Below are 15,196 nucleotides of genomic sequence, written 5' to 3'. Positions count from 1 at the left end.
GACCTGCGTCTGTCTCGCGCCGCCGCTTTGCACATCACCCCCCATGTACGGCGCAGCATCCGCCTCTTCAAAACACGCCCGACAAATTCACACCGTCGACGAACGGGTGCGGGTCAACGGTCAACGGTCAAGGCCTCAGGTCTAATGTGCCCCGAAGTTATAATTGTTCGGCTGGCGCTGTCGTTCAACGACGCTGTGGTCGTCTCACAGCACCGACTGGGCTCTCGGAGATATTAAACATGCACTGTCGAGCTCGCTTCTGCGCGCTGGTGATATGGGGCCACCCAGAGCGACTTTGTGGTTTCAGTTCGATGCATTGTCATGCAAATCTTTACGCAAAACTCATCTTGCGAGGGCTGACTGTGTGAGTTGGCTTCTGCTCCTGAACGCAACGTGGAACTGTGGTACGATCCAGCATGTGTCTGGTATATTCGATGAAATTCACGTCAGTCACTTATTACAGACCCACATGGGCGATCAGATGGTGTTGCATTTGCAGGGATCGGTCCCCACGACTTTGCACATTCATCATGGATACGAATGTGGCCGATCTCTTCAGGATGAGCGACCGCGAAGATTGCGAGCTCCTTCGACCGGCTGTACATCTCGCGTGCAATCGTACGTATGGCCCTGGGCCACAGAAGGTGGTACTATGCTACGACCCTCGCGTCATCACGTCAGTCCTGAGGCAAATGTCAGGGAAGTCCACACAAGACAAGGAGCTGCACAACCAATTGACATATGTCCAATGCCGCGGTGTCTCGTATTAAGGGACGGCTACGCAGCCTCTACAACATTCAACCTCAAGGGGTCAAGAAAGCATGGCAAGTGATATGAGCGGCGTGATAATGCCCACAGGATGGCCCATTGACCTTCCTTGATCGAACACTGCCGAGTCTTGCGTTGGAAGCGTTCGAATGAAGGGCTGAAAGGCTTCCGGGTATATAAGCATGTAAGTCTTTGACATGTTACGCCAGTCTCCAGGTATGTCGACCGAGGAGCTGGCGGATGCGATTGCGCTTCTCAAAGTAGGGTGGGTCGCACTACGTTTGGTGCTCTCTCGGACAACTGATGAGACAGCGGTCTACAGGTTCTCAGTCGAATGCTGTCAAATGGCAGCGTGCGGTGAGTTCAATCCTACTGTCAAGATGGACACGACAATCTCACTCTGTTCACAGCGATCTACACTTATGATCGTTGCCTCACCTTCGGGTCGGAGGTGAATCTCATATGGCGCCGCCGACGGATGACGGTAGCGACTGGCTTGTATCTGCTATTCCACCTATCGGTGACAGTGTTTATGTACACCGGGATAACGAGCATCGCGTTTGTAAGCTGCAGAGTAAGACACGGTTCTGCTGCGCGGTAATTGCAATCCTGACATCACTTCAAGAGGTACATTGAACCTAGACTGAGTCTGGGCTAAGCTTATCCGGAAGGTTATCATGCAGCGCCACGATACTATATGTGATGCAAGGTTGTGCCGTTGTGTTGTTCAACCTCGCTACCGGTGGTGAGTGATGACTCGGCGATCTTGTTCAAATCGTTGTCTAATCACAGCGATGTCCCTTGCGTTGAATAGCCTTCGTGGCATTACGTGCATACGCTATCAGTAACCGCTCTTTGCCTCTTGCATTCACCATATATCTGTCCTCCTTGGTGATCGATGCGCTGGACATGGTATGTTCTCTCGCTGTTGCCTGCTTACGTACACGCGAAGCTAACATGACCATCAGTATCAGCTCTGTACAATAAACACAACGGTTGTACCTCCCCCCGTTGGCTGCGTGGTCTCTTTGAACATCAAAACAAAGATTGAACGGTGCGCCTCATACTCTGACATTGTGTCCTGACCAATGGCTCTAATCCTACGATGCACATTCTAGACCATGTGCGGAAGGGTTTCGCTTGACTTGCGATTGAGACGAACTGACAACCACTACCTCTTGCCCGTGTCGCCAGTGTACGCCACCGCGCAAGCATCCACTGTAATCCCCGAGGTATTGCTGTTGGTGGCGACCTGGCGCCATGCCGACGCAGCAAAGACCGCAAATGATGCGCAAATTGATACACCTTTCACAACGCTCATCCTTCGAGACGGTCAGTCAGGAGTGATTTAGAGGTCATCATATTGCTCTTATCTAACTTATTACCTTCTGTGCCACGGCTCATTACCAGGCACCGTCTATTTTGTGTGAGTCTGCACAGAATCTGAGCAGGACACTTTGAAACTGACATGGTCCAGCATAATCTTTGCCCTTCGACTAGTCAATGCCGTGCTGGCCGCAACTAGTACTGTTGGTATTGCAAGCCATGCGCATTACACTATAATGCTGACTTCCTACTTGAGATAGAGCGACATTGGCGGCTCATTTTCCAATCCCATCACTTACGCGTGAGTTGCATATCATAGTCATTCAAGACCCAACTCAATTTGATTGCATACATCGCGCAGACTTCAGACGATATTCCTCTCGCGCTTCTACCTCAACCTGCATGAAGCGAACTCGTCTCAAGCCATGATAACCTCCGACGCATCGCAGGTATCTGACCTCCGTTTCGCGCGGGTGGTCGGGAGCTTGGGCGGCTCGGTTGCCTACGATTCAGGGAGCCCTGCAGCCGAAGGCATGGACGTGCAGAGCTGCAGCGACTCCGACACAGATGAAGAGCTTGTGGGGGTACAAGAAGCAGACATGGAACGGCTGCCAGTCACTGCTGCCATCCAAGAGAGCATCGCGGAACCCAAGAGTAACATCCCACCCAGTCCCGGAATTTCTTCCGTAGAAGTTTCAAAAGCTGTCTTCCATGCTTGACAACTCGACATGTCGTTCCAATCTTTCCTATTTCTTCGCTCTTATGCCCGCTGAGTGTGGCAGATCCGCAGCTGTAGAATGTCAGACGTAGTACTGGCTGCTTAGGCTCAAATCATATCACCTCTATGTATCGATATCACTGTTTTCTTGGTATATATTAGTATTGAACCACAAGGCCTCGTCAACTGCAGACTACTGGAGCGGTGACAACCTACATGCGGCCACACTGATTGAGTTGATGCTCCTTCGCACCCGGCCTAGTCTTCGCTGCAGACCATGAAATGGCAAGCCGGCGCGCGTCGCGCTTCGCTCCTGCCCAATTCCTCGTATGTGTAGCATGTTTGAAGACCACTTTACCTTGAATATACCTGTTCACTGCGCAGACTGATGGGAGGAACATGGCGTCTGCAATTTTCTTGACTGTACTTACCCATCTCTCTTGACACTCTGCACCGTCCTCGTTACACCTCGTACCGACGGCCGCTCGATTCCGCTGTTCTATCCAATCGCTTCCCTGGTCACGGTAATATCCCTGCGCTGGCTGCTAATACCACGTTTCGCCATCTCTACTGACCCACATAAGCTTCGCGCCCCGCTTCACAGACCGATCTTCCGTGTACAGCGGGCACATGGGTCCAAGCATTGGCGAACACTACACAGGATGCCGCTTTACAACACATCTGCCAACGTATTCACATTCGGGATACACTTCCAACAATTCAACTTTCGTTTCAGTTGATGATCATATACTTATGCTGCTCGACAGCGCAAGCCAGTCGCATAAGTAAAGCTGGTGACAATCGTGGTTGATAAGTGTCATGGATGGCAAGGTCGGCAGCCTCATGTGACTAGATGTACAGTTTGAACAGTCATCGCCCTCGCGTACACCGCTACAGTACTAGTGGTGATTCTAGTAGCATTCTACTCATTCAGTCCTGAGACACAGTCAGGGAGATCAAGACCGTCTCTGGCTCTCAATGTGTCCCAGTCCGGCAGTCCAAAGAAACCAGGTAGCTGCTCCCACAACCTATCCCTGCCGCTTCTGATAGACGTGGTGACGGTGCCCTGGCAGGGAATACACAACGTAAGGGTCTTACTGACTTCGTCCGGGCTTCTCAAGCACCATTGATAGAACGGCTCCGCATCGCCAGGCTTGGGAAGCGTCCTCTTGGCCGCTAAGTTGAGTAGGGCGGCACAATTCGCAGCATTTTGACAGCCCGGCCGAGAGAAGTCGGGCTGCAAGAATGCCAGCGCACTCGCCTGCTCCGCGAGCAACAGCTTCTCCCTGCCGATGATGAAAGTCCTGCATACATCCCACTGCAGGCTCGGTGCCACCGCCAAGTTGTGTAACTTGGAAAGGACATCGGGCAGCGGTGCCTTGCTCGCGGCGTAGTACAGCGCAGGGAGGATGGCGCGGATGTCGATCTCTATCGCTAACTCGATGTATACGGCGAGCTCGTTCTCGAAGGGAGGAACCAAGCGCTGGATGGTCCTCTGGCGCCACGCGTCACCAGAGTTCGGGTACGCGGTCGAGAGGAGATCAATTGCGCGCTGACGGAGCGCGGCTGCGTCGTACTTGGTTCCCAAGCGGAGTACAGCGGCCACTACGGGGAACTTCGCTCTCACTCTTGGTCGGAAGTACCTGCCAGTGAGGAGGAATTTCAGGCCTTGGCCTTATCACCCGCAAGAGGGAAAGGAAAACTTACGAAAAGTCGTAGATGGTCTTCAGGAAGTGCCTCATGTCTACCGGTGAGTCTTGCAGGCGCAAGACCTGGCACCCTTCGTACGTCTCCGTGTTCGCATCGGGTGTGGCGGGTTGAGGCATGGCGAACATGTCTCTGAACACCTCGCAATGAGTCGCTAGGATGGTGCCGTGGACGCGGAAGGCCATCTTGTCTGCAACGAGGACGACGCTGCCATCGGAGTACCAGACCTCCGTGCTAGGCGTGAAGTCGACTACATGGGTCGACTTCTTGGCATCGAGGTCATCGGCATCCGCTGGTGGCATGCTGGTAGATCAGTGGGTATGAGGTACTGGGGGCCCGGGGGTGTGAGCGATATCGACGGGGAGGGAACACTGGGGGAACGGTACCAGGATTGAGTTCAAGTACTCTTGTGCAAGTCCAGACCCAAGCTCGACAACGTGTACAAAATGCCATGCTGCAAACTTTACTCAGAGGAAGTCCGGGTCAGCTGCGAGAGTACCAGCCTTGCGGGGCTTCTCAGTGAGATTCTCAGAAGCGATGCTCAGTGAGATATAAAGATGTTAGCGAGCTGGGGGTGCCGGGGATGAGTTCGAGTGCAAAGTACATACCGTCGCTCGTGACAGTGCATTCTAACTTTTGTCAGGAGCGTTCGGGAGGACATGTACAACGACGACGTGGCGGACGCGACGGCGCGTCATGCCACTGGGTGGCCACGCCCATCCTCGGCGCTCTCTGCAACGCGCGCTTGACCGATATTACATACTGTAATGGCCCGACGAAATGTCGTTGAGCGGCGAGCCTTTCACCGCCAGTGTAAGAGCACCGGCAATGAGACATGAAAGTGTGAGTATAGGTGAGTACGCATCTGATTTATTTAAGGCCGAATCCCCGCCTCTACTACTACATACTTACTACTACTGGCGGCAGCGACCATTATCAGGAAGCAGCTTCTCGAGAAGCCCTTCTCGTCAGACGCGCTTCGATATGTATGTGTATACCGGCGTACGGAAGGCTTCCGGGACACTCCTTGCTTTCTACCGCCGTCGCCAGTTCTTGACGCAGACTGAGAGATAGATCCTTAACAACATGAGTAGTCTATCAGACGAATGCGCGCAACCTTTAGACATTGCCAAGTGCTGGCTAAGCTGCCTGGGACAGACATCTGCAGCCGGAGACGTCGCCGCATTCAGCGACATGTTTGCCTCCGACGGATGGCTCAAAGGTCCGTTCAAGTGCCCATTGCTTATACTATGACTCGGCTGACGCGGCACTGCGGGCAGACATACTCTGTCTATCATGGGACTTTCGCACCTTGTCTGGCAGGGACAAGATCGCCTCATATGTATCCGAGGAATCCAGAGGCATGACACGCCTCTCCCGCGCGGGACTCCATGACATCGAAGTCGAGCTCTCTTCCACCCTGGGACCACCGAACTTCATGTCTCTTCCCTTAGCGTCGGACGGTGAAGGGGTCCGCGCCACCTTCCGCTTCGCCCTTGCATATCCACCGGCCAAGGGAAGGGGCTACGTGTACCTGGTCCAAGACGCGTCCGAATGGAAGGCTTTCATCCTCATGCTCAGCTTGAGAGACATAATCGGACATGAAGAACCGAGCGAGCGTCCGCTGGGCATCTTTCCGGACCATGCGACATGGGAAGAAGTGCAAGCGAGACGGGCTGCTGCGACAGAAGCGGACCCTACAGTGCTGATCGGTGAGCCAACTCGTATAGCTGTCGTATGTAGCTGAAGGTTCGCCAGTGGGAGGAGGTCTTGCGGGCTTGTCGTGCGGCGTGCGACTGATGAGATTGGGTGTACGCGCGCTCATTGTCGAGAGCGACGCGCGTATCGGCGATGTGTGGAGAAAGCGGTAGGTTGTCTTGTCTACGAGCCTCTGTGACCACTCACAAATAGTATGGGGTAGATACCCATCACTGCGCCTACACTCGCCGGCCCATTCTTGTTCGGGTAGGACGTTACATGACTCTAGCTCTAACGATGTATTCACACGACAAGATTGTCGCAGTCCTGTATCACCCTTGGCCGTCAGTCTAACCCCGTCATCCTCGACAGTGCGCTGATGCTCTGATGCAGTCGGACATATCCGAAGTACATGTCCAAGGACAAGGTGGCGAACCAACTCGAGCAGCTCGCGATGGGCGAAGATCTAGTCGTCTGGACGTCAAGCACGCTCCTCCCTACACCCGAATACGACGAAGAGACACAGCGCTGGACCGCGACTGTCGATCGCGCTGGCACAAAGACGATTCTGCGGCCCAGGCATATCATCATGGCCACCGGCTACGGCGCGCCGAACATCCCTCACGTACCTGGCGCGGATGTGTTCCGGGGCGTGATGTATCATGCAGACGAGCACCGCGGAGCTGCGCCGTTCGCGGGCAAGGACGTCGTCGTTGTCGGAGCGGTGCGTCATGCACATCTATGCGTCGACGCTGAGCTTGCGTGAACGCCTGATCGGTTCTTCAGGGCAACACGGCGTTCGATATCTGCCTTGACTTCCATGTCAAGGGAGCGAGCAGCGTGCGTTTCGAGTTATGACCACACCATTACCTTTTGACGAATCGCTGTGTCCGACCCGCAGGTGACGATCCTACAGCGCAGCGCCACCTGCGTCATGTCCGTGCAAACGTCCGACACGCTCCTCCACAGCGTCGCCTATCCCGAGAAGCTTGACATCGAGGACGCAGACTTCAACGCGCAGCACATGCCCGTCCACTTCACGTTCCGGCTCGTAGCCGCCGTGGGCGTGCAGAAGCAGAAGGAAATGGACAGGGAGCTGCTCGAGGGCTTGGAGAAGGCGGGGTTCCGGCTCACTTGGACGCCCGACGAGGACGGCGAGGAGCTGGGCGTGGTCGGGTTCGTCATGAAGAGGATGGGGTCGGGAGCGCGTGAGTCCCCCCGCTTGCGCTTCTCATGTATGAGCGATGCGCTGACGGAGGGCAGTTCTGGACGTGGGATGCGGACAGCTCATAATCGATGGCAAGGTCAAGGTGCGTCTGGGCCGACCTGTGCTTCGAAAACATGTCTCGCTCAAGATCGCGCGCCCCTGGATTGGATTCTAGGTGAAGCGCGGCGAGATCAATAACCTCGAGAACGACTCCATCGTGACCAACGACGGCACACGCATTCCCGCGGATGTGATAGTCCTTGCGTGCGTCGCCCAGCCCTCGCCACTGTGCCGCTGCTGACCTGGCCCTTCGCATGTAGGACGGGCCGCCGCCCCACGATCGAGACGATCACGTCGCTCTTCGGTGAGTCCATCACCGATACGATCGGCACACAGGTGTGGGGCCTGGACGAGGAGGGTGAGCACAAGAACGCGTACCGCCCGACGGGACAGCGCGGCCTGTGGGTCGCGATGGGCATGTTCGGGCACCCACGGTACCTGAGCAAGTACCTGGTGAGTGTCCGGTGACTGGGACATGGAGTCGTGGCTCACATAGCTGTGGGCTTAGGCGCTCCAGATCTTGGCCGAGGAGCTGGGTCTGAAGGATCCGTAGTGAAAGTGGCGACCTCCGAGTGAGAAACTGTAGGGTAAGGCGGTGAATCTTCGTTGGCATTCTTGGTGTTGTATTGTAGCACTTTCGTTGAATAGGACCCGGAACGCGAACTGTTGATCGGAGCGAATACATGAGTGCATCAGGAGCTGAGGACAGCATCTGGTGATCTCACCGTCTCGATGCATTCAGGGTATGTGTTGTTCGAGGAGTGAACGTGCCCTGAGACACGCCCTGCGATGCCATCGAACTCAGATGAATCCGGGTAGGTGATCTGCTCGGCGAACTCATGCCCGACGGATCGCAAAGGAGTGCAAGGGCTGCTTGCAACAAAAAACCACATCTGAGGGACTAAGAGCTGGTGTTGCTGAGCGAACGACGTCTGAGACATACCCTGCAACCCGACCCTGACTGCGTGAGTGGGCGTTTCTTGGTGGACAACAGATACGTACGTACATATCTCGACCAGAGGGCTGCGCGGTTGCGGTGTGGCAGGCCACCGCAGGCATGGGTGTCAGATATGTGCTGCGCTATCCCAATCGTGTAGTAGCTGTTGTGCTTCCCTCTCGATGGCTCACATGTCTCAATGCAAACGACCGCAGTCTTGACCAACCAGTGTCGCCGGTCTGGCGTCGAGATTTCGAATTTGAAGTTGCTCTGCCAGTAAGCCTACATGCCATCGGTTTGACTTCGAGCGCGGCATGTGTGGATTTCGGCGTCCCACTTGCCGCCAGCTTGTAAGTAGGGACGTCCGGATCCAGGAGAATACGCCCGGACCTGGATGCCTACTAGCAAGTGGCCTGGGCCTGCACTGGTGGTATCAAGCTCCGGTGACACTGTAGTGGATGCCAGGATGACCACCGTCTAGGCTACCTTCCGTGGATCTCGCCTCTCTTCTGCTTCTCTCCTAGGTTCCACGGTGGTCCTCGCCACGACGACGCAGAAGTTCTGCTCTCTGCAAAGCGCGACAACAGCCTGAGCACGTACCTCCACCATCGATAGAAACAATGCAGGCGAGCGAGGCTCGCCGAAGCACCTGCTGAACGACCTCGCTGAGATATTGCCAGTGATGCGATATATGTGCGTTGGGCAATTATTGCAGCCGCGTCGGGTGCCCTCTCTGACTTGAGCAGAAGAGTCAGCACAGCCGCCTCGCGATGCCCGCCGGCGGTCAAGATCGCAGATGCGGTTGTGCAGATCGATCATGCCGGATCAATGCGCGCGCGCCTGGGGCGCTCCCGCAGTGGTCGTGTGCGCCGCGCTCGACGTCGCCGGGCACAGCGTGGCCGGCCACGTCGAGGAGGTGAGGTGGGCCCACGGCGGGCTATACCGTGACTGCGTGCGCGTCGGCGCGTCTCTGAGGGAGATCACATCACCGTGACAGCGTCAACGTTGATGAACCGGGGTGGTGTAGCTGTACATGTCCTCTGAGAGTACAAGGGTAGCGTTGTTCGTACGACAGGCGTGTCCTGCCCAGGCCGGAGGCTGTATCGAGAACGACGATCCCGGCTTCCCTGCTCATTGAGCCGTGATGGCTACAGTACCGTACCGCCCTGGCCACCATGGTAGTGGCGCACGGGTGCTGTTCGGCACCACTGCGCCCGACACTCCTCGTCATGGAAGCTGCGAGCGCGTGCGTTCCTTGGAATATGGAGCTATCAACGTCCTTTCAGCGGCTGCTCGAACCTGATACACAGCAAACTATCACCGCGACATCCTTGCAAGACAACATAGCACGAGACGTTGGATGGGGCCCTGAACTGTCCAGGACAGCGCAGTTCATCTTCGCCAAGTGATGGCCCCGTGCAGGGTGCCAGATTCCTGGCCACCTCAAGAAAGACGGACTCGGAAGTAGGACGGTGCGGCGCTTAGATAGGGACGAGTCTCCGAGCCATTCTGGTCCTGCCTGGGGCAAGTGGGACACTAGCGTCATACTGTGACAGGCTGAGCATGTGGCAAAGTCCCGAGTATTCGATATGGTCCGTGGCTTGTGAGGGGACTTCCTGGCGTATACCGACGTTACTCGCGAGAGTGCTATGCGCGAGGGTGATGGTCGCGCGAGTGGGCCGAGCTGTGATCAGTGTCGCGGGAGGGGCGTAAACTAAGACGACCACGCGAGGAGCGATCGGAAGCGATCTTGCGGTGCCTGGTGAGATCAATTTGAGTTGAGATCTCGTTGGCCCGCTGGGGCCCGCTGAGGCCCGCTGAGTTTTTCTGCCGTGTCCCGAGCGCCCGCAATTTGCCCCGGTAGTTCGGCCTATGTGGCTCGGAGGAGAGCACAATTCCAGGATTTTTGGTTGAGACTGGACGAGAACCGAGCGACAGGCAGGGCGGGCACAGCCGTGTCGCAGGGAGGGAGTCGCCAATCAAATGTGCGAGGGAGGGCTATCTGTGGCGTCGGGTAGGCCGCTTATCGCCCACTATGCTCGAACGCCCATATGACAGGACTCGCTCCCCGCGCGAGAATTTACTTATATGTGGGAAGCACTCGCCCGACCCGCCATTCTGCTTCTTTCTTCCTCACGCCGCATTGACGACCCGCCGCCGTCCGCACCATGGACCAAAACGACTACCACGACCAGTATGTCGGCAAGACTGGCGACGAAAAGACAGAGGGCTCCTCCCTCGAGAAGGGCACCCAGGAGCTCGCCGTCCAGGACGACAGGGCGTATCAATTCGACCCCGCTGACCTCGACCAGGTCCAGCGCAAGCTCAAGCAGCGCCATGTCCAGATGATCGCTGTACGCATCCACGTCTTTGCTGCCGCACACGACCTTTCCTCATGTTCTGCAGATCGCTGGTACACTGGGACGGGTCTTTTCCTCGGGTCGGGTGCTGCCCTGCGTGAGGGCGGACCATTAGGTGCCCTCATCGGCTACGCGCTCGTCGGTACCGTTGGCTACGCGACCCTCTGCTCGCTCGGTGAGATGACCGCGTTCGCACCCATCTCCGGCTCGTTCCCCCACTACGCTTCACGCTGGGCCGACCCCGCTCTTGGCTTCGCGCTTGGGTGAGTCCCATGATGATACCGGTTTGACAGCTGCCATGCCCACGCACATGGGCCACTCTTGGACGCCCTTATGCCAGACTGCCTCGTTCCACTGAAAACAGGGCACTTGCGGTGTTGCGCCGCTGTCCCCGACATGCTGCGAACGTCGCCATGTTCAGCCGCACTTCGTGATATGCGGACACATGCTAAGAAGAAATATCGCCAACTCGTCGACGCCGCTGCCACCAGCAGGTTTTGCGTGTGCTGCTGGCTCTGTGCGCTCCGTGGACCGTGGATTCACGTCGCAAATGGCTCTGGCAGCTGTTGGACATGATGAAACGCAATTCAATTGACTGACGGTGATCTGGTCCTTCACAGATGGAATTACTTCTACACCAGCGCTATTTCCACGCCCGTCGAAATTAGCGCTGCGGTCGTTTTGCTCACCTTCTGGGACGCCGACGTAGGCCTTCCATCCCCGGTTCCTTGCGGCTGTGCTAAGCTCGTCTCCCATAGACCGGTCACGCCGCTGCCTACACCGCAGCAATCACCGTCGGTGTGTGCGCGATTAACATTTTCGGCGTCCGGTGGTTCGGTGAAGCAGAATTCTGCTTTTCTATCATAAGAGTCCGTCGGAATCGCTCATCTAGCAGCGCTTTCATCAATACTGATCCGTTGTTTCTGCCAGTTTTCTTGATAACGTTGTTGATCATCACGGGTCTTGTCGTTGACCTCGGTGGAGGACCGTCCCATGACCGTGTTGGCTTCCGCGTAAGTCCAGTACGCCAGCTACACGCGCGACGGGCTGACTGACGTGTACCGGCAGTACTGGGACAACCCGGGTCCCGTCGCGAGGGCAACCTTGTGCCAGGGAATATCGGCTTCGACCGGCTCCTTGCGCTCATCTCTGTCATCGTCCAGGCTGCGTTCTCGTTCCAGGGCATGGAGCTCGTCGCCATCGCCGCATCCGAGACCCAATCACCCCGGCGCAACATCGCCAAGGCCGTGCGCCGCGTGTTCTGGCGTATCCTCGTCTTCTACATCCTCGGGATCCTCATCACGGGTATGCTCGTCCCGTACAACGACCCCGACCTCCTCCAGTCCTCAGGCACCGCCGCGGAGTCGCCGTATGTCATTGCGTTCACGCGTGCGGGCATCAAGGTCCTTCCTGCGTTCATCAATGCGTGTGTCTTCACGTCCGCGTTCTCCGCCGGTAACTCGTTCTTGTTCTCGGCGAGTCGTATTTTGTATGGTCTTGCAATCCGGGGGCAGGCGCCGAGGATCCTGGGGTACTGCACGAAGAACGGCCTTCCCATCGCTGCTATTCTCGTGTCTGGTGCCTTTGCGTGGCTCAGCTTCATGAACGTCTCCAGCGGCGCTGAGACGGTGTTCAAGTGAGTGATCCATGCTTGTCTCTGGTCGTGAGGACGGTGCGCTGACGAAACGCGCGCAGCTGGTTCGTCAACCTGTCGACGACGGCCGGGTTCTTCTCCTGGGGCGCGATATGCGTGACGTACCTGCGGTTCTACAAGGGCCTCAAGGTGCAGGGCATCGACCGGACGAAGTTCAGCTACTACAGCGGCCTGCAGCCGTACCTCGCGTGGTGGGCGATCTGCTGGCTCGCGTTCTTCATCCTCATCAACGGGTACGCCGTCTTCTGGGTCTGGAACACGGACTCCTTCATCACCGCGTACATCAACATCCCGATCTTCGTCGTGCTGTTCGTGTTCTGGAAGGTGTTCAAGCGCACAAGAGCGTGGCGCCCGGACGAGATGGACTTTGTCACCGTACGTCGGCTGGTTGGGCTTGGTGCTGTGATGCAGTGGGGAGCTGACGGTGTCGTTTTTTCGCGTGACAGGCTATCCCGACCCTCGAGGAGACAGAAATCCCCGAGGTACCAGCTACGACGTTCTTCGGCAAGATCGGCGCCCCATCTTCTGAGCACCCCTTCTTGGCCGACCCCCAACCCTCATTACCACCCGCATTCCGCACCTCGCATACTCACGTGTACGCACCCTGGCTCATGCTCAGTTACGCTGTCATATTACAGTCACCCGCCCTTATATATATAATTATCCAACCTGTGCGCTGCGGCGTGCGCACGCGCCTTGGGGGTTGTGTACACGGTGTCCTGCGCGCTATATATGATACCTCGCTGTAGATACTTACTGTCCGCTATTAGTGTACTGAATGAAGACGACGACGAACTACCGAGACAATCATGGAGGCGTGTGCTTTTATCGAGGGCATACACTCGGAAGTCGAGATCGGAGCATTGGAAGATACGTCTAAAGCCACTGAATTCAGAACTGAGAAGTCAAAATACTTTTCCCCCGTCAACCCAGTGTCAACCAATCCCACTCCGGACAGTCAAAGTCACCGACTCCCCTGTACTCGACTTTCCGTTCGGACCATTTCTTGGACAGCCTCACGCTCCCATCCTCCGAGTCGCGCTCCACGTTGTGGACTGCACTCTGCAGCCCGACGAGCCGCAGGGACTTGCCCGCCTCCGCGAAGCGCTTCAAAGTGACCTCTGCATCGCCTGCAACATCGTCGCACGCGCGAAAGTAGAAGAATCTCAGACGCTGACATCTCATCCACTGACAGCGACGTGAGCAATGATGAACGCCTATGTAGACGTGCCAGTGAAGAGGCCGGGCGACGTACCAGTTCAGCCCACTCGCGCTCGTGGTTAATGGTACCGCTCGACACAAACAAGGCCAGCGCATCGAGCTCTGCCGGGATATGGCGAACGGCGCCACTGAAAGAACCCCCAGTTGGATCGCCCGGGGCAACGTGCAGACCTAGTACCCGGAGTTGTTTCAGAGCCGGGGAGAGCAACTCCAGGTCGGTCGATGCGATGCAAATCGAGCAGTCAAACATCGGAGGGTCGGCATGCCGCGGACAAGCTGCGCAAGCAGAGAGACCCTCGTTGCGGGCAGCGGGAGAGCGACCTCTCTCTCCTCGCCGACGATCGCGAGCTGAGTCAGGCGCGGGAAGTTGAAGGGACCATGCTTGAATGCGGCGAAGAGCTGCGCTTCTTGGGTATCTCGCGAGGCCTGTAGTGTGAGTGACTGGACGTGAGGCAGGTTCTGCAGGACAACCTCGAGATGGCCAAGATCACGGAGGAACAGCAGACTGAGATGCGTGATCTGCTGTAAAAGGCTTCCGAGCGAGCTGACGCTAGCTGGTGTTGGGAAGAAGAAATACAGTTCGCGTAAGTCTGGAAATGTCTCTTCATCGATATTGACATGGACATCCAGGTAGTCGTCCAGGAGTGGGTCGGATATTTCTTCGATTGTCCAATGAAAGTCATCGAGCGGACGCTTTTTAACTTGTGGAACGGAAGTTTGGCGAACGCGAAGATCCTAGAATTTGGTGATATGAATGCACAGACGTGCTGTCAGCCAACATCACTACTTACGGCAGCATGAGGCCTCGTAGCCTCGGACACGACGCAGCAAGAGCATCCACTACTCCGAGGGACGGTAACGGACTGCATCCCATCCATAAGAAGCGTTCGAGGTTGGGCAGGCATTGGATGGCTTCAATCAAGCAGCCTGGAATTGTACGTTCAGTCTATCGCCGTCACTCCGGACACCCCATACTGACAATTCTCGAACACCCCTCCGGACCCATTCTGCATGTAAGCCTCTATCTCGAGGACCCTCACCACGCTGGCAAACGAAGCATCGAGGGTGATACGGCGCAGAACGCGAACGCCCTCGACGAACGCGTTTCGTCAAGCTCGTCGTCCGACATCCCGGACAGCCAGCTTTCCCAAGCACTGAAGCAGACTATGATCTCGCGGAACAAGGCAGGGATGGTGCGGCTGTGGAAAGTCCTGGAGAGAGACAAGCAGGCCGCTGGGAGGCCTTGGTGCAATGATCAATGATGTACATCCAGATCTCTGAAGGGAGCAATTCATGGTGGTATGGGTTGTGAATCCGAGGGAGAATAGCCATAGACCGGAAATCTGCATCGAACGCGGTCTGAGGAGACATCGTCGATCGAGTCGTCGACGCAATCTCGATTGATCACGTGGATACATATGCTCTACTGACCTGCGTCACTTGCTTCGTGAGCCCATCGAGCCGCTGTGGGAGGCTGCGAGGAGATCTTCTCAGTCTGACCCGAACTGCGCCTACTACTTGCTCTCAAGGAGTCTATTCG

The 15,196-nt window shown here is 56.4% G+C and overlaps 6 protein-coding genes across 6 annotated transcripts; 3 read left to right on the top strand and 3 right to left on the bottom strand.

The window, feature by feature from the left end:
- The first annotated feature begins 1,253 nt into the window (after positions 1–1,253).
- On the top strand, positions 1,254–2,986 carry B0H18DRAFT_303593 (uncharacterized protein). Its single transcript, XM_048037463.1, has 10 exons — positions 1,254–1,342; positions 1,452–1,513; positions 1,583–1,680; positions 1,737–1,822; positions 1,887–1,891; positions 1,963–2,100; positions 2,179–2,194; positions 2,246–2,297; positions 2,355–2,395; positions 2,456–2,986. The coding sequence occupies exons 2-10, from the start codon at positions 1,471–1,473 to the stop codon at positions 2,811–2,813; spliced, it is 837 nt and encodes a 278-aa protein (XP_047893955.1). The 5' UTR covers positions 1,254–1,342; positions 1,452–1,470; the 3' UTR covers positions 2,814–2,986.
- Positions 2,987–3,734: 748 nt separating this feature from the next.
- B0H18DRAFT_875934 (uncharacterized protein) lies at positions 3,735–4,821 on the bottom strand (the record flags this gene model as incomplete). The annotated part of the gene is made up of 2 exons (XM_048040463.1): positions 3,735–4,455; positions 4,520–4,821. The coding sequence occupies 2 exons, from the start codon at positions 4,819–4,821 to the stop codon at positions 3,735–3,737; spliced, it is 1,023 nt and encodes a 340-aa protein (XP_047893954.1).
- Positions 4,822–5,605: 784 nt separating this feature from the next.
- B0H18DRAFT_1084870 (uncharacterized protein) lies at positions 5,606–7,952 on the top strand (the record flags this gene model as incomplete). The annotated part of the gene is made up of 9 exons (XM_048031848.1): positions 5,606–5,741; positions 5,800–6,231; positions 6,278–6,386; positions 6,611–6,941; positions 7,004–7,057; positions 7,119–7,425; positions 7,481–7,527; positions 7,600–7,688; positions 7,745–7,952. 9 exons carry the CDS (start codon positions 5,606–5,608, stop codon positions 7,950–7,952), a joined length of 1,713 nt encoding a protein of 570 aa, XP_047893953.1.
- A 2,537-nt stretch (positions 7,953–10,489) lies between these two features.
- On the top strand, positions 10,490–13,243 carry B0H18DRAFT_1004494 (general amino acid permease 1). Its single transcript, XM_048028492.1, has 9 exons — positions 10,490–11,044; positions 11,402–11,486; positions 11,540–11,654; positions 11,712–11,794; positions 11,850–11,865; positions 11,895–12,417; positions 12,477–12,810; positions 12,882–13,028; positions 13,185–13,243. Exons 1-9 carry the CDS (start codon positions 10,590–10,592, stop codon positions 13,203–13,205), a joined length of 1,779 nt encoding a protein of 592 aa, XP_047893952.1. The 5' UTR covers positions 10,490–10,589; the 3' UTR covers positions 13,206–13,243.
- On the bottom strand, positions 13,244–14,157 carry B0H18DRAFT_1004489 (uncharacterized protein). The gene is made up of 2 exons (XM_048028491.1): positions 13,691–14,157; positions 13,244–13,623 (listed from the first exon to the last, which is right to left on the bottom strand). Exons 1-2 carry the CDS (start codon positions 13,904–13,906, stop codon positions 13,360–13,362), a joined length of 480 nt encoding a protein of 159 aa, XP_047893951.1. The 5' UTR covers positions 13,907–14,157; the 3' UTR covers positions 13,244–13,359.
- On the bottom strand, positions 14,021–15,004 carry B0H18DRAFT_1004486 (uncharacterized protein). Its single transcript, XM_048028490.1, has 5 exons — positions 14,924–15,004; positions 14,739–14,867; positions 14,636–14,700; positions 14,291–14,583; positions 14,021–14,240 (listed from the first exon to the last, which is right to left on the bottom strand). The coding sequence occupies exons 1-4, from the start codon at positions 14,986–14,988 to the stop codon at positions 14,444–14,446; spliced, it is 399 nt and encodes a 132-aa protein (XP_047893950.1). The 5' UTR covers positions 14,989–15,004; the 3' UTR covers positions 14,021–14,240; positions 14,291–14,443.
- Between the last annotated feature and the right edge of the window lie 192 nt (positions 15,005–15,196).

The sequence above is a fragment of the Fomitopsis serialis genome (assembly GCF_022376445.1).
Source record: "Fomitopsis serialis strain Sig1Antser10 chromosome Unknown B0H18scaffold_29, whole genome shotgun sequence".
In the NCBI taxonomy this organism is placed as follows: domain Eukaryota; kingdom Fungi; phylum Basidiomycota; class Agaricomycetes; order Polyporales; family Fomitopsidaceae; genus Fomitopsis; species Fomitopsis serialis.
The sequence above is the reverse complement of the archived record's forward strand: the minus strand, read 5'-3'. Positions and strand labels throughout refer to the sequence as shown.

Bases quoted from the DNA above. Each gene is read 5' to 3' on its own strand.
- B0H18DRAFT_303593 (XM_048037463.1), top strand. From the start codon at position 1,471: ATGCAAGGTTGTGCCGTTGTGTTGTTCAACCTCGCTACCGGTG. The intron at 1,514-1,582 runs GTGAGTGATGAC...TGCGTTGAATAG, and splicing joins GTTCAACCTCGCTACCGGTG to CCTTCGTGGCATTACGTGCA. The intron at 1,681-1,736 runs GTATGTTCTCTC...CATGACCATCAG, and splicing joins TGATCGATGCGCTGGACATG to TATCAGCTCTGTACAATAAA.
- B0H18DRAFT_1004489 (XM_048028491.1), bottom strand. From the start codon at position 13,906: ATGTTTGACTGCTCGATTTGCATCGCATCGACCGACCTGGAGTTGCTC. The intron at 13,624-13,690 runs GTACGTCGCCCG...CGTCGCTGTCAG, and splicing joins AGCGCGAGTGGGCTGAACTG to TGGATGAGATGTCAGCGTCT.
- B0H18DRAFT_1004494 (XM_048028492.1), top strand. From the start codon at position 10,590: ATGGACCAAAACGACTACCACGACCAGTATGTCGGCAAGACTGGCGAC. The intron at 12,418-12,476 runs GTGAGTGATCCA...AAACGCGCGCAG, and splicing joins GGCGCTGAGACGGTGTTCAA to CTGGTTCGTCAACCTGTCGA. The intron at 13,029-13,184 runs GTGTACGCACCC...ACCTCGCTGTAG, and splicing joins TCCGCACCTCGCATACTCAC to ATACTTACTGTCCGCTATTA.
- B0H18DRAFT_1004486 (XM_048028490.1), bottom strand. From the start codon at position 14,988: ATGGCTATTCTCCCTCGGATTCACAACCCATACCACCATGAATTGCTC. The intron at 14,701-14,738 runs GTTCTGCGCCGT...TTCGTTTGCCAG, and splicing joins CGTTCGTCGAGGGCGTTCGC to CGTGGTGAGGGTCCTCGAGA. The intron at 14,584-14,635 runs GTCAGTATGGGG...GTACAATTCCAG, and splicing joins CGGAGGGGTGTTCGAGAATT to GCTGCTTGATTGAAGCCATC.